At 41.0% G+C, this 16,446-nt stretch overlaps 1 protein-coding gene across 1 annotated transcript in view; it reads right to left on the bottom strand.

Annotated features, from left to right (window-relative positions):
• Nucleotides 1–1,219: 1,219 nt before the first annotated feature.
• Nucleotides 1,220–16,446, bottom strand: part of LOC133411047 (NALCN channel auxiliary factor 1) — a 76,422-nt gene continuing 61,195 nt past the window's right edge. Inside the window, exons 2-3 of the mRNA XM_061692874.1 lie at nt 3,616–3,787; nt 1,220–1,662 (exon numbers count right to left, since the gene is read on the bottom strand). Coding sequence (XP_061548858.1) covers nt 1,361–1,662; nt 3,616–3,787 — 474 coding nt within the window. The 3' untranslated portion in view covers nt 1,220–1,360. The remainder of the gene's footprint in view (nt 1,663–3,615; nt 3,788–16,446) is intronic.

The following is a 16,446-nucleotide window of genomic DNA, read 5'->3' as shown; positions in this document are numbered from 1 at the left end:
AACTTTTCATATTTGTAGCCACCTGTCGAAGGCCCCAGTTCCAATTGGAGGAGAAAAAAACTAAACAAAACAAACAAAAAAAAAACAAAAAAAAACAGCCCCAAAACATGAAGCGGCGGCCACCACCATAACAAAATCTCCCAAACCAAAATGTGGGAAAATGTGTTATGGTCCGATGACACCGAGGTTCAACTTATTGGCCATAATTCCAACACTACTCATCGCCAAACAATAAATAATCAAAAGATATATTTTAAAAAATATCTACAGTGATGCGTGGTGGTGGTGCAGCGTGTCGCTGAGTTGGAACTAGGGCCTTAGAAAAGGGGGGATGGAATTATGAAAAGGAAGCATAATGTAAGGGAAAGCCTACTAGAACAGCTGAACTTTTTGGGGGGAGGGGATAAGCAGAGGCACTTTTTTCCTCCTATTTAACATGAGTTTGAATGCGACTTATTTCATTTTTTTTTCTTTGCCTCCCAAATAGAAAAAAAGGTTCTATAGGTAAGAGTGGAAAAAGGTTTGAAATGATTTGTCATGGTCTCATTATTATTATTATTTTTTGGGACCACAAACACCTGGCATTTGAACAGGGATGTGTAGACTTTTTCTATCGACTGTACCTGTATAATGGAGGGTTTGCGATCAGATCAACAAAGATGGAGTCTTGAAGCGGGCCGGGAGCTTGTTCACTGAATTTGAATACCCTGTGTTGTTTAACAGACTGTGAGCGAAATATAATATAATCAAGTCATAAAAAAAAAAAAGGTTGAAAGGGATTTTTCAAAACAAAGAAAACATCACACATGACTCTCGCAGCTAATTGTTTTGTTTGTACACGTCATCTCTCTCAGTACTTTTTTGCTGTACGCCAAACAAACACAAAAGATGAGGAATGTGACTGTGGTGGTTCATTTTCAGGCAGTGCAACCGAAAAGCGTGAATGGGAACACAGTGTAAGAAAGCTTCAGTGAGAGAAACTCAGCCAGCAGGAAGCTGAACGTTCCCACTCAAAGGCTGCGGCATTGTCCCCCTGTTCCAACCTACCCGGCTCAACGAGACCCTTCCCGCTTTTTATTTGTGTCTTGATTGGGTTTGTGTGTCTCTTGTGTCAAAGCATCCCAATGTTTTTTTTTTTTTTTTTTTTTTTTTTTTTTTCCCCCCCCATTTGGCTAGGGAGTGTTGCCGCACAGGCGCACAGCTCCAGCAGGAGAAAAAAAAAAAAAAAAAAAAAAAAAACTGTGGCTGTATTTTTCCATAGTGGTGGTTGCCATGGTGAGGGAATCCCAACGCCCCTTTTTCTTTGATCCCCCTCTCCATCCCGCCACCTCCACAACCTCACCTCCTCCTGGCAGCTCCGTCACTCCTCATTGGCAGGGCTCTCCTCCAGAGGCGCGATGGTGGGGAGGCCCAAGCCCGTTGCATTGTGGGATGCGGTGAGGCTGGCGACAGTGTGTAGGAGGACGAGCACCAGCAGGCAGAGTTTGAGGCGGCTGTTGCACAGTCTGCACGCTGCCGAGGAGCCGAGGGAGGTTCGGTGCTGGCACGGCGGGTGAGTTCTTTTCAGCGTCCCCCGGGAGCGGTTGTCCGCTTTCAAGTCCCACCGCACGTCGCAGCACTCTGCGTCCGGGTCCACGCCTGACGGGCGCTCCTCCAGCAACCCTGTCCGCCGGGGTGGGCGCCAGAGAAACACATTCAACGTTAATCCGCTGCACTCGCTCCGTCAGGTGCAGTAGGTACAATGTACATCTTTCAACAGGAAATACTGTATGTGTTGCCTTTTCTCTGAACGTTTCCCCTCGCGGTCCTCTTTATGCGGACGGACTGTACATACTGGAAATGAGTTTATGCTGCGTCTGCATTTTGCCGCCGTGACACCATTTCCCACCGAAGTCTCCACCCGTGTTCAAATGCCAGGTTTCTGCTGAAGGTTTTGTGCTCACACTGACTGCTATTCGGAAGTGTTCGTAATTTCCTGCACGTTGCCTAAGGCTCCAGTTCCATCAGAAAAAAAGGTAGGCCCAAAACATGATTTTTTTTTTTTTTTTGGGTGATGAGCAATGTCTTTGGGAATAATAGCCAAAATGTTCAACCCTGGTTTCATCGGACCGTAACAAAATCTCCTAAACATGTAGGAAAATGTGTTATGGTCCAAAGAAACCATGGGTTGAACCCATCGGTCTTTGTGCTATCGGAAATCAAGAAACAATACATCTATGTTTCGAATCGACTTCAAGGCATGTACAAGGTCTGTCCCTTGACAACTCTTAATGGCTCACAATTTACAATCAATCCTCTTCAAACCTTAAGGGATGATTATTCCGTGTCCGAGCAAGAAACTTATTGATGTTGTATCGTCGACTGGTCGAAAAGCAGCGTTATTATTTGTGTACAGGCTCGGATCGCATTAAATTGTGCGGGTGCGCCCTCATGTGCAGCAATACAGCGAAAACGTCTCTCGTGTGCAACGAATCACACTGATGTCCGGGACCCGTCGCATTTGTCACAGCGCAGTATGACTAATTGCAGCGCCATTTTTTATTTGTTTTTTTTGCACGTTTCTATGACAACATGACAACACGCACGCACGCGTCCTGTTGATGCAAAAACGCTCTGAGCAGTGACAACTGTCGCGACCTCACTCACTGTACTTGCCTCCCTAGAAAAAAAATAAAAATAAATTATAGAGTTATTATATTATATTAGCCTCAGCTACATGTTTAATTTCTGATGTAACAACTGCTACTACTACTAATGATAAGACTCAATCAATCAATAAATCACAATAAAAATGACTGTTATATTACAATGGTAATCAATGTTACGATAGTTACCTGATCACATAATAATAATTTCATAATACTAAATAAATAAATGAACAATGGAAATCATTGTTGTTGTTGTTATTATTATTATTATTAAAATCCATCCCATGCCTGTTACTCTCTTAGGTTGAGTAAATAAATGCCCGCTAGCCACTAAATGAAGAAATATGAGATTAGAAGCAATTAGACAATAAGATCCGCACAAAATATAACTAAGTGGAAAATTAAATATAAAAAAGGCTTGTAACATGTCAGAAAAATATCAAAATGTATACAATTTAATATGATCAAAAACTGTATTTGTGCAAATAAAAGCTTCCGCCTCTTAATAAATGCCTTTGCCCTATTCTGCATTCTGCATGGTCCACAAAAAACACACCTTTTCAAATTTCCAGCTGTCAAATGAACTAATTGAGCCCAAACACTTAATACAAAAAAAAAAAAAAAAAAAAAAAAAATCTTATACCATAATGTGTCAGTACTTTACTGTACGGAAAACAAAAAAACCCCGCATGATTGTCTTTATGTCCACCAGAGGGCGTCACACTATGGCTACTGTACAGTATTTACAGCAAACGTGTCTAGTCGTACCCAACATACACTGGGAGCAATAAACATTCAAGTCATTCTCTAACATGGAAGATTTTATAGCTCTTGTAATGGACTTGAAATTGTGAGAGTGTCGCTAATGAAGTGTCTGGAAAATATAATATATGTTGCTCATCTGTCATACAGAGGACATATTTTATTTTTTATTTTTTTTCCCCTAAAAGATAAGCGAGAAGCATACCTGTACATATAAAACTGGGGCTGCCTCCGTGAATGAGATCATCATTGTCGGGCAGGACAAAGGGGCACCGCTGCTGCACCTCCAGGCAGTGTTGACCACAGGGGATTCTCTTCGTGCAGTGCAACTGGGTGGTCTGGAAGTACTGAGAACACAGCCACGGCTTGTACGCCAACTACAGACACAGAGAAAAGATCAATGACTTACAGTTTGATTTTGACAGACCTCATCCAGATTTTGTTTCATATCCAAGATAACAAAATGTAGCAAGATGTTCAACAGATGATTAATGGGCTTTTCCATGAAATTTAAGTTGGAGTGAAAGGTTTGGCTTGATATTACAACGACTGAATCTGCACACGCATCGCAAATGCTGCTCAAATGGGATGTTACATCATTTGACCGATAAATGATAATGCGTATTGTCAGCAAAATGTAATGGGAACATCCTCGAAATATGAATAAAAATCCAGGTTCATTTGCAGTAATCATCGAATGATTATTTTCTGCAACAGAAACGCAAAATAATACGTATACGCTAGTTAGCGTTTTACAAATGGGAGACAAAGGGCCGCACTCCGCCTATTGCTCGATAAAATGCGTCATTTTCGGTATACATCAAATACTGAATATTACGGCAAGATGCTAGAGGCGCTGATATTCTTAATCAGCATTGTGTTGAGTGAAAAATTTAAAGTTTAAATGACACATTTCAACTTTAAAAATAAAACTGAACGTTACTTAAAAAAATACTGTACTTGGAAAAAAAAAATGGTAGGGTACTGGAGTTTAAAAAAAAAATCAAACAGGCTTATGCAAAGCTACAAGCTTCATTCAAATATGTTTGACAGTATTTCATATTTAAATTTCAATGTTATTGAATTCAGTGATTCTTTCACTTACCACTGGAGGGAGCACGCTTACCACTAGGAGTACTTGTACCACACTTACAATCACTGCAGTAAAACATTATTTAAACAAACCCAGAAAAACATCATCAAAACAAAATCAATGAAATGAAATTAAAAACTACATCCAAATAATAATAAATCAATACATTTGTAATTGTCCACAAAAGCATTGACTAAGAAGAGTCATTGAACCAAATAAGGGTAATGTTAAATTATCAACTCCAGCAGCAACAAAGACAAAAAAATCACCTCAATGTAATCCTCCACGACAGTCAAACTAACCTGCGTCTGATGTCGATGATAATTCAAACAACATTACAGCACAGCAAATCATATGAAATCACAACATGACATAATTCATACAGCGCAGTTTGCAAACAGGAAAGCCTTTTTTTAAACATTTTTTTTCCTCACCTACAATTTGAATACCGTGGTGCTATTCTTTTCCCACGTTGGCAGACACACTATGTGGTATTATCCTTACCTGCGGCAATTAGCTGCTATTTCCTGTGATTCACCGTCTGCAAGTTAAGAAAGCGCCCGCTGGGAGTTCAACGTCGCGCCTAAAAAGCGAAACCGAACGCACCCCTGCCAACACGGACGGTGTCAATGCATTTACGTATGTGTGATACAGAAAGCAGGTCACCTCCTGGTTTATGGTGGATGATGCAAGAAAACAGGACTGCACCACTTTTGCATCAAAAATCAATTGTGGAGTTGTTTTTCTTTCTCCTACCCCAAACCGACCGACAAGTGACAATCTGAACAACGCCTCTCGCCTTTGCACATTTGTGCCCGCCCGGCGCAGGTAACGAAAGCAACATCGGCACGGCTGTATAACCATCCCATACGCTGCGTGCCATTTTCAACGACATCATTATTTAAATACGGCTTTCGATAAACACAGTTCGGCGTCGCTGTGTGCGTGACCGATCATGTCGACGCGAGGACGCAATTACACGCGGGGTAAAATGCCACGCGCTGATAATAATTACGTTTGAAATCAAAAGATAAGCATGACTGCGCGGTGCACAAACACAAATACACACACACCCAGACAGACACACACATTGGCCTTCTGCCTCATCTGATAGCACAGTGTGAATGTCAGATGTCACAGGTGCATTAGGCTAATAGCCTTAAATGATTGCATGCATGTGATCGTCAGCCACACCTTTTGCTCCCTGCATTGACATTTTCCATTTCATCTCGGCTGTTAGCGATAAAGACTCTCACGCTCTCATGGCTAACCTCGCTGTAAATGTGTCGAGTTGTTTTCACGGCGACTCAGCAGATGTCTCTCTTCGACAGACCTCCAGAAGGGGGGGCGCAAACCCCCATACAAATGCAAACGCTAGACATGTCATACGTGACACAGCGGACAACCGTTGCACGGAGCGTTTTCCCAGATTTTGCGGCGTGTTGCAATGCTGCCCTGTGCGGTCGCACATCATGCGCATGCCAGAAACCGCCACTAGCTGTCACGCGGGTTGTCATGCAAGACCACCTCAGTGTACCTTGCTAAATCGCAAATCAGCAAGCCTCAAAAGGCAAACTTTGTGTGTGCTTTGCTTTTTATTTTACTTTTAGTGACTTCTTTTTAAAACACACAAACTGAAAGATGACGCGTCGGCTTGCATGACGTCATCCAAAATAAACTCAGCAGACCCCGCTGAACCTCCGTTCAACGACCATCAAATGATTAATTGAGGTTTTTAGTTATATTAATATTTTTATTTTGCTTTAGTCCCCAAACCAAGGCGCTGCCTCACTCATTCCTTCTGGGTTTCAATATCGGGCCTTCCTGGATGTTATGTAAAAAAAACAATTGGAACATTGGAATGAAAGTGTGTGCTACACCTTTTTCATAACCTCTAGGTGGCGGCATATTAGAATGAAAGTGTACACCTTTCTAATAACCTCTAGGTGGCAGTGGCATTTTGTAATGAAAGTGTACAGCTTTTTCATAACCACTAGATGGCGGCATACATTTATACAATGTGAAATCTTTTTCATTTTCCCCCTATAGCAATGCATAATGCGCACTATTGACTTTTGACAATTTTTTGGGGAGACGCTTTATTATGCTTTATTCCTTTGTGTATCATGAAGGCGTGTCAATCAAATATGTGTGAATATCGCCTCAGGTCAGCCTGTCAATAACTGTGTATTGATCAGGCCAAACTGCTGTGCCACTGTTGTGTGTAGAAATTGTATGTTGAGTACGTTTAAATGGATCGTGTTCTACCACAGCAAAGTACAAAGATAATGATACGGATGCGATGATTTTCAATGAATAGCTCTCTGACAGTGTCAATCAAAAGTGAGCATTGCAATCTGGCTGCTGTCATTCCACAGTGCAGGCGTCCCTAATAAAGTGTCCGGAGAAGTAACCCTTTTTACTTTGAGTCCCACTTAGAGCGGCTCTTCAAGCATCGCTCTACTGTTGAAGGACCGCTGATCCATCATGCCGCTGTCGTTTCTCCAAGACGCTAATGGAGACGGCCGGCGAGAGAGATAAAAATGGCTTGGAAATCTTGTCGGGATGGAACCAAATCGCTCATAACTTCTCTCCACTCGATTCATCTTTTTCTTTCTTTTCTTTTCTTTTTACTGCTTTCTGCTCAATTTCAAAGTAAGTGAGTTTGAGGTCAGCCAACTAGCGTCCTGCCATATTTGCTGCCGCACATCTTTCACACTGTCAGATGGCTGGAGCACGCTCTCAAACTCACAGGTTTGTTTGGCCAACAGCGCCTCTTGTCACGTATTGATCGCCTTTAAAAAAAATGTCCAACTTTTTCGATACCTTCGATTGTTGTGAAGCCATTGTAAAGGTCATCCACTTCGCTCGTGTTTTAAATCCAAGTCGCACGGCGAAAGAAAGGGATTTTAATTAAGGCCCTGCTGAGAGGCTTTTTAGAGGGAAACATTTTAAAAGCCTCATTAGTGGACACTCATTCTCTGTTAAAAAATAAATAAAATAAAGACGAATGCGGCAGTGAGTGCATTTTGCTACTCATGGAATGAAGGGTGGAATTATTAAGGCATGAGTGGTGTTTATATTCATCGCAAAATGACACGAATCAGACACATTTAATATAAAGCTGTCTAATATATTGCTGCTGGGGGTATAAAAAGAGACAAATAGAAATGAAAGAACATTTAAAAAAAAAAAAAAAAAAACTTGTTTCTTGAGGAATTGAGGACGCGTTATGCAGAATGTCACGTGACCAAGCCTGAAAACAGGTTGACGGACTTCCTGTGTGCGCAACGATAACTACAGGCCGATGACGTGTGCTTTCCACCTCAACTTGTACCGCCTTGTAATGACCAAAGCCCAAATAGTAAATTCCTGCAGACTGACTGACTCACTAACTGAGTAACTGCACAACCAACCAACCAAGTGACCAACTGACACCCTAACCAACCAAACGTTGTTCAAAATGCTGTTGCTCACCTCTCAACTGGAGCACGTAAGCGGGAGCACATAACTCTGATTCGGGACTCCCGTCCACCTGCTGCCTTTGCATTTTAGAATTGACAACACAACTAAACAGCTAACCAATTAACTGAGCGACCGACTGATTAGGAAACAAAACAGCTAACCGAACAATTGCCAATTTACTGAATGATTGACTGCCCAACTAAACAGCTAACCGACTAACCAACCAACTATCCCACTAAACATCTGAGAGACTGTTACCTCTACGTTTACTTGTTAAGTGTCCACTTTGAGAAACAGATCTGCTATGCTATCAACATGCGTTGCCTCATGCGTGTACTGTCGGTATTGACATGAAAATATGGTAAAACCTCCACTATATGAATGTACGTTCTTGGGATGCACTTGTTGTGGCTTCAGATGTGCATCTCATCCGTGCGCTGCGCTTTGCTCACTCGCTCTGCGGGGGATGAGACTCTACGATTGGATTATTTAATTACGATTAGCTTAATAAGATTGTAATTGATGGAAGACCTTTACTCCGCCCTGTGGTACTGGTCTTAAGTGGCCCTTGCATGCTTCTGCCCTGTCAGCAGTTAGGGATTATTAAATAATTTTTTTTTTTTTTTTTTAGAGCAGTTCCCGTAGCAGCTAGCAACCTTTAGTAGTGTGCAGGATTGTCAATGACATGTCATTCAAACCATTTGCATGTAGACACTTTTAGTTTAATGTAAATAAGGGCCATCCTATAGTTCTACATTGAGGCATGTAATCAGAAATGTACTGCTAGGAAAGATAATATACTGACTTTGCGGCGGTTTGCATATTGCCTGAAATGGATTATTGACCCAATTGATTTATTTCTTTTTTTTCTTTTTACAGCTTTTAGAGTTAACAAGCGACTCTATTAAAATCACCACAAAGAGAAAACAGCACATTCCCTTCAGGACGCTCCTCTTTGAAATATCCCTCCTTTGTTTTTGACACAAATCAGCCAAAGGAGAGGGGCCATTTTGGTATTTACTTTAATCACAAGATTAATCAGTGAAGACACCGCCCGCTGCAGGCGAATGTAATTACCTTCAGATGCAGTCAGACATTATGATGATGATGATGATTATCTTTGTGGTTATTATTCGGCGAGGCCTCTCTTTTCGGCGTTTGATGAAATGAGCTGACCGCTCAAGCGGCGAAATGTCGCGGGGCATATAGAAGGTGTTATGTAGTTGTAGCCAACACACTCACGTTTCCACTGGCGCTGCAGAAAGCCCCCACCCGGGATTTCCGATACAAGACATGGTCGAATAGCAAAGGTTACGCGACTGTTATGTTAATTCAAACATTGGTAAACACAGAGTAAAGCTAAGAAATGGACTCACTGCTGTTAGTCACTCTGACTTTGGTCCATTTTGAAGCTATTAACAGAAAAGAAAAAGAAAGCACCTGCATGATTCAGTTATTGTTAAACTAGTAATAGACTACGGTGCATTTTAACGTGGGCAAATGCTATGGGCTGAAATACGTGCGACCGGGAATTGAATTTGAATTCACAAACTGAATTTGAAAAACATCATTTGAATTTGTATTAACTGAAGTCCAATAAACAAATGTAACACTCCACAATGTTTTGTGCGTCAATGTCTGTGTTCCGACCCCTTTTTTTTTTTTTTTTTTTTTTTAAAAAAAAGGATTTATTTTATTTTTACTATCCCCAAAATGCGTGACTCAATCGTTGTGTCGCATGGCTATGATGTTACACTATTTACGTAGCTAATGCAGCTATCGTCATCCTGTCATAATGGAAAGCCATATCAGAGTCCATATCGTGACATTTTTACGAATCACGCTTCAACTCGCATAACTTTAAACTCTTCACAATGACACAGTTATGATTAAAAGCCCGAAAAAAATGTTCATCTGATGTTGTTTCTGCTATTCGGATTCTGCTGTCAAAATGCAAAAGACGCAACTCCACAGTGGGCATAAAAGGCATCAATGCGTGCTGCAGCCACACGCTATCACATAAATGTTTTATAAAACCACAAAAGCTGGCGTTTTAACAGGGATTTCTAACTATACTCTGAATTTCCACCGTACACACACATCACTGAGTCAATAAACGCAAACCAAGCGTGAACGTAGACGTCAACAAAAAACAAACTATTCGTTCGTGTTGGATTGTTGCATCCACTTAATATCATTGTGGCGGATGTAAGTGGTTGTGATGCTTATGTGTGGATGCTCATGTGTGTAATTTTTAATGACTGACTGCTGTGCGTGTATCGCGTGCATTAACAATCGTGGGGCATCAGCACATGTAAAGCATGCCAACTGTGCCACCAGCATATAAAAACATACAAAGTCCCGTAAATAGTGATACTGTGAAACACAGACGTGAGCGCATTAAGAAACAGGATTCGCAAAGACGTTGTAGATGCTGACGATACGCTGTTGTATAATTGTAAAAATACAAGTCATGCAGTTTAAATGACAAACAGGGCTGACAGTGCAGTATGGCGGTGTACAAGCGCCACATTGAAAATAGTAATAGCAAAAAATAAATTGTAATAAACATTATGTGGAAACAGTTCATGTTATGAGAACAAAATAAAAAAAATAAAAAAAAATTTAGACACCATGATACTAAATTTAGAAATTTAGTATCATGGTATCTCATGTGCATGTATGTTGTTTATGCTCGTAATATGACAACTTCTAATCTCGTAATATAATGACTTCATTCTCGTAAAATTATTCTTATCATAATATTAAAAATGTATTTTTGTAAAATGATTTACAATATTCTTCTTGCAAAATACACACTTTTTCTAATAAGATTTGGACTATTTTTCTAGTAATGTTATGATTTTTGGGAGCAATTTTTCAGCCTTTTTCATCATCATGTCTCAACATTTCAATAATGACATCCTCATCAGCCGACAACTTTTTCTCATAGTAATGTTTTTTTTTTTAAATTGAGTATTCCAACCTTTTTCTTCCTTCGGAGTCATCACTTGCATATTACAACTTTTTTTTCTTGTAACTTTTGACAGTATTCTTGGGCAATTATGAATTTTCTTCTCATAAATATAAGATTTTTTCCTCATAATACTCCAGCTTTATTGTAATATTACAGCTTTCTTCTCATAAAAGTTTTTTTCGCTAAATTCTAGAATTAGAACTACAATTATTCAAATTATGAATATATAAATTATATTCAAATTATGAATATTAAATTCATTCATTTAAAATATTTGACATACGATCAAACTTTCCTGTAGTGATATCACCGGTATCAAACTCGAGGCATACGGACCCCGTCTGTCACATCATTTTACAGTATCTGGCCCACTTGAGCAAATCATTTAAGCAGGTAATCTGTACCAAAATTGCAAATTTTCTTCACTTAGAAGGCTCGATTCGGGGACTGAGCTATCTCGGGCCTCTGACGTGCCTGGTTATTTGAAATATAATCTCTTCTCCCTTTGAAAAAGTCAAACTGTGCGAAAGAATGAAGAAGACTGGAAAAAGAAACAAAAACTGAAAGAAGATGTTTGTGCCCAGCGTGCTCTGTGAGCTGAGACTGGAGCTTTGTGCCATGTTGAAATGACGTCTGGTCATTGGTGAGCAGGAACCTTATGAGCAGTGAATGGGAGCAACGGCCAGGTAGGACATGAAACATGAAAGAACAGAATATGTGGTCATGGCGGTGTGTTAATTATTAATGACAGGATGTCTCTCCGACAAACAAAATAGACTAGTGAAGGAAGTCCTGAACCCGGATTTGAACCCCTAACCTCAGAACTATGAGGCATATGTGCTAACCACTTATGCACCGTGCAGCCCCACACGCTCATACTTATTATGAAATGACACCAAATTGACTCTTGCAATAAAACCATTGCGTGACTAATAATCAGGGCTTGGGTTAAACCCTTTACATTAATGTAATGTCATACTGTCCACATCTGATTATTAGATAAGTCAGAAAAAAATAAATCATACAAAAACTAGAGATGCTTGGTTGTACATGACCACTGTATATCCCACCACCAGAGCGTCTTGACTGTGAAGTACAGATTGTATATTGTCAAAATCAACATGGTGCTTGCTTTGACATACAGAAATAACCCGACGTGTGTCACAAAACAAGCATCCTCAGCTTGGGCTTTTCTGTTAAAGGGAATCCGAACAAACCTTTTACAGCTACTATACAGTAACTAGGGGTTGTAAAACTATATACTGTTTATATATATCATTGAAGCAAAATGGGGTCTACAGTAACTATATTTTCAAGCCAACGGCTCTCCTGGAGCGGGACAGAGAGCTTAGCATAAATCAATGGGAAGGTGGGAGTGGACAAAGTGAATGAAAAGTGTACTCTTCTGGGGGGAAATAGGGCACAAAATAAAGAGCAGATGATTGAGGCGTCTATAAAAAGCAGGGAGAAGGGGATAGCATCTGTACAAGAATCACTGTGTGACTTGAAAGTGTGCACTTGTGAGCTGTAACAGAAGCGACATGAACAACAAATAAAGACAGGAAGTGAACGAGTCACGCGTTCCTTGTTTTTCTTTTAAAGCTCATCATTGAGTCATAATGTATCTGTATTTACTGTATCTTACTAGCGGTTTTAAAACAGCAAACATTTACTTTCATTTTACATTTCAGACTCCTTTTTTTAAACATTTACTTACAGTAAAAGAATGTGAGTGCTTTTGCCACCTGTGGTAGTCAATTGTAAAATACTGAAGAACTTGGAGGACAAGGTTGCCTTGAAAGTCGGCGTAAGATGCAAGGGTCACGAGGAGGCCTCGCTACTCGACAAGCCTGCGAGCGTCGTCGTTTGACCTCACGGGATGTGTGGGAATCTGCAAAGGAACAGGGGAGCCTTCACTTTTAGTTAGACGGTGATAGAAAGATCAATGAAGTGCTGAAACGGGTGTGGAGGAGAACAAATCCAATATCCGCAAAAGTGGCTGGAAACTCGGGCTAATTCCCCATAAAAAAACGTTAATGATATAGGGAGGTCACGTGACTTTCTGTACAGAGAGTATGATGGAATACTTTCTCTGGAAATTAATCTATCTTTCTCCTGCTGTTAAATATAGCCGTTAAGGGGATATGCTGGAGCTTCCAAAGGCACCAGACACGCACACAAAAGCAGAAGAGACCAAAGATGCATCACACATGCACCAGACCATAAATGTTAAGTTAATCAGCCCTGAACACCAAAAAGAAAAACGTCACACAAAAGCTTGTGAATAGCATTTCATTACGGAGCTTATAGCTTACTAAATAAGTACGTTGACACCATACAGCGCCGATGATTGGCATACTTACCGATCAACAGCATTTTCACACATTCCTCAATCCAATGACACTATGGATTGTATTAAAGTGATGCATAAACATGTACGAACAAATGTGACTTAGTCGTCACCCTCTAAGGTTAGCACATTTGCAGCTATCAGCGTAGAGGTAGGGGTGTTAATGGGGATCTTGGCCGGGCCTGTTCAGGGAACCATGAAAAAGCCACGACCCCACAAGGCCAGGAAAACATGAACACACATACACTTGTACAGGACCCACTGAATCTCTGATCTGCAACCAAATCTTGCTGCTATTTAGGCATCCATCCATCCATTTTCTGAGCCGCTTGTCCTCACTCGGGTCGCGGGCGTGCTGGAGCCTATCCCAGCTATCACCAGGTAGGAGGCGGGGTACACCCTGAACTGGTTGCCAGCCAATCGCAGGGCACATACAAACAAACAACCATTCCCACTCACATTCACACCTCCGGGCAATTTAGTCTCCAATTCATGCATGTTTTTGGGATGTGGGAGGAAACCGGAGTGTCCGGAGAAAACCCACGCAGGCACGGGGAGAACATGCAAACTCCACACTGGCGGGGCCAGGGATTGAACCCCGGTCCTCAGAACTGTGAGGCTGACACTCTAACCAGTCGTCCACCGTGCCGCCGCTATTTAGGCATAATTTAACAGTATTGCCTCAGAGGTGGAGTGAATAATTTTAATTAAATATGTATGTGCCCTGCGATTGGCTGGCAACCAGTTCAGGGTGTACCCCGCCTCCTGCCCGAAGATAGCTGGGATAGGCTCCAGCACTCCCGCGACCCTTGTGAGGATAAGCGGCTCAGAAAATGGATGGATGGATATATATTATATCTTGGCTGTATTTTTACCCCCCTTCATAATTTAAAAAATATACGATTTCCTTTATTGATCCCCTCAGGGGAAATTCATGTGTAATACAGAAGAAAAGATACAATAAAATCATTTGAAAAAAATCCTCTAAATAAATATATTCTTCTTTAAAAACCAGTCGGTAACATTGAAACACTGGCTGAATAGATAGATAACAAGATAGATACTTTATTCATTGAATTTAGTGGCGCTATAGATCCTTGTCTCACTATAAGGCAGTAAAACTATTTCATATCATCATATTGATTCAGTCTAAATGCAGTTCATTGGCATTGCTTTACGTTACGTCAAACATAACAGTTTAACAGCGTTTACAAATGAAAGACTCTCCTGATTACAATTGACATTTACTCATGAGCAAAAGAGAAACATCTTTCTTGGCATCGATTATGTAAACTCAGCGCTGCACTTCATTGAATGCCGCTTTCTGCACCATCTCGTGGACTTTACAGTGTGTAATGGAAATTTACCGCAACAGACTGCCTGCCGCATGTTGGCTACACATGGTCAAGCGGCATGCAGCAGAGATGGGGGATTTGACTCGAGTTGCCACTTTTATGACTTGCAACTTGCTTGCTAAATACTCAATAATAAAGAATAGAAAGACTCGACTTTAGACTTGGTAGGCAAGAGACTTGACTTTGACTTGAACTACATGACTTGACAAGTCATCTCGTTTAGAGTCGCAAATCTGTATTTTAATTAAGAGATTTTGCCTTTTTTGAAAGACATGAGTGAGTGCGAATGGTTGTTTGTTTTTATGTGCCCTGCGATTGGTTGGCGACCGGTTCAGGGTGTACCCTGCCTCTTGCCCGAAGACAGCCGGGATAGGCTCCAGCACGCCCGCGACCCTAGTGAGGAGAAGCGGTATGGAAAATGGATGGATGGATGTGATTGTCAATGTTTTAGTACAGCTTCTTCTCTTTTGTGGGCATTTGACAATGTTGATTTACAGTATTACGGTATTGAAAATATTCCCAAGGCTAGGTTCGGGCTGCGGCTGGGGTAATCTTTGGAGCCAGTCGTGGCAGATGACAGCAAGCGTGACATCTCAGTGAAAAATTCAAGTTTTAAAGTCAAAACCCAGTGCGCATGCAGCCTGCTAGGACTGATAACAAGTAATTACTATACAGTAGTACATGGGGTGTAGAGAATTATTATATAGTAGGACATGGAGTGTAGAGACATGCATGCGAGTCACAAACTAATTCCTTTTTGTAAACATTAACGAAACAGTCTTAGCCAAAAGGGGCAATGGTGGCGAATATGGTAACTATAAGAATATGTTCCCTCGATGCAACCCTGCTTCCTTATGTACATACTGTAAATAAAAGTTTGGATGGGATCAAAGAACACACTGAAAACGGTGGAGAGTGTGTGACAGTTTTTGATCAAAGGGAAGACAAAGAACAAGAGCTGCAATGACTCCACTCCCGTCAGCCGAGCCCCTCTTCTAACCTACTTTTCGCTCTCGAGCTGAGAGACTTTGTTGTACAACGAGGTAAACAGCTCAGAGGCCACGATGTTTTTTTGCAGCAAGTAATGGTGCAGCTGGTGTATTATACACCCTCTAAAGCAAAAATACACATGTACAGTGGTGCCTTGAGATACGAGTGACCAGGGTTATGAATTGTTTGAGAGACGAGTCGTCGTTCTGTCAATTTTCTTTGCTATGACTTGTGAGGAAAATTTTGGGATACAAGCGCTGTATGGTGGCAGTGAACTCATCTCAGCTCACTTCATAAAAAGCAGCCTTTTGCCAGATAGTGACCAATTCTTCACAAAAGAGGCTTCAAGCTGTTCATTGCCACTTCGAGTTGAAGTTTACTTTCAAGCTAAACATACTAACCCCAATTCCAGTGAAGTTGGGATGTTGATTAAAATGTAAATAAAAACAGAAAACAATGATTTGCAAATCCTTATTACCCTATATTCAATTGAATACACTATAAAGACAAGATATGTAATGGTCAAACAGATACTCTATTGCTTTTAATTTGAATTTGATGCCTGCAACACATTCCAAAAAAGCTGGGACAGGGGCACCCTTACCACTGTGTTACATCACCTTTCCTTATAAAAATACTCAATAAGCGTTTGGGAACTGCGGACCCGAATAGGTGAAACTTTTTTCCCCCCATTCTTGTTGTACAAGTTGCTCAATACGACTCTCTCCGTTGTCGTATTTTGCGCTTCATGATGTGAAACGCGGCACGGTGGCCGACTGGTTAGAGCGTCAGCCTCACAGTTCTGA

The sequence above is a fragment of the Phycodurus eques genome, chromosome 12 (assembly GCF_024500275.1).
Source record: "Phycodurus eques isolate BA_2022a chromosome 12, UOR_Pequ_1.1, whole genome shotgun sequence".
NCBI lineage: Eukaryota > Metazoa > Chordata > Actinopteri > Syngnathiformes > Syngnathidae > Phycodurus > Phycodurus eques.
Note: the sequence above shows the minus strand (reverse complement) of the source record. Positions and strands in the feature narration are given on the sequence as shown.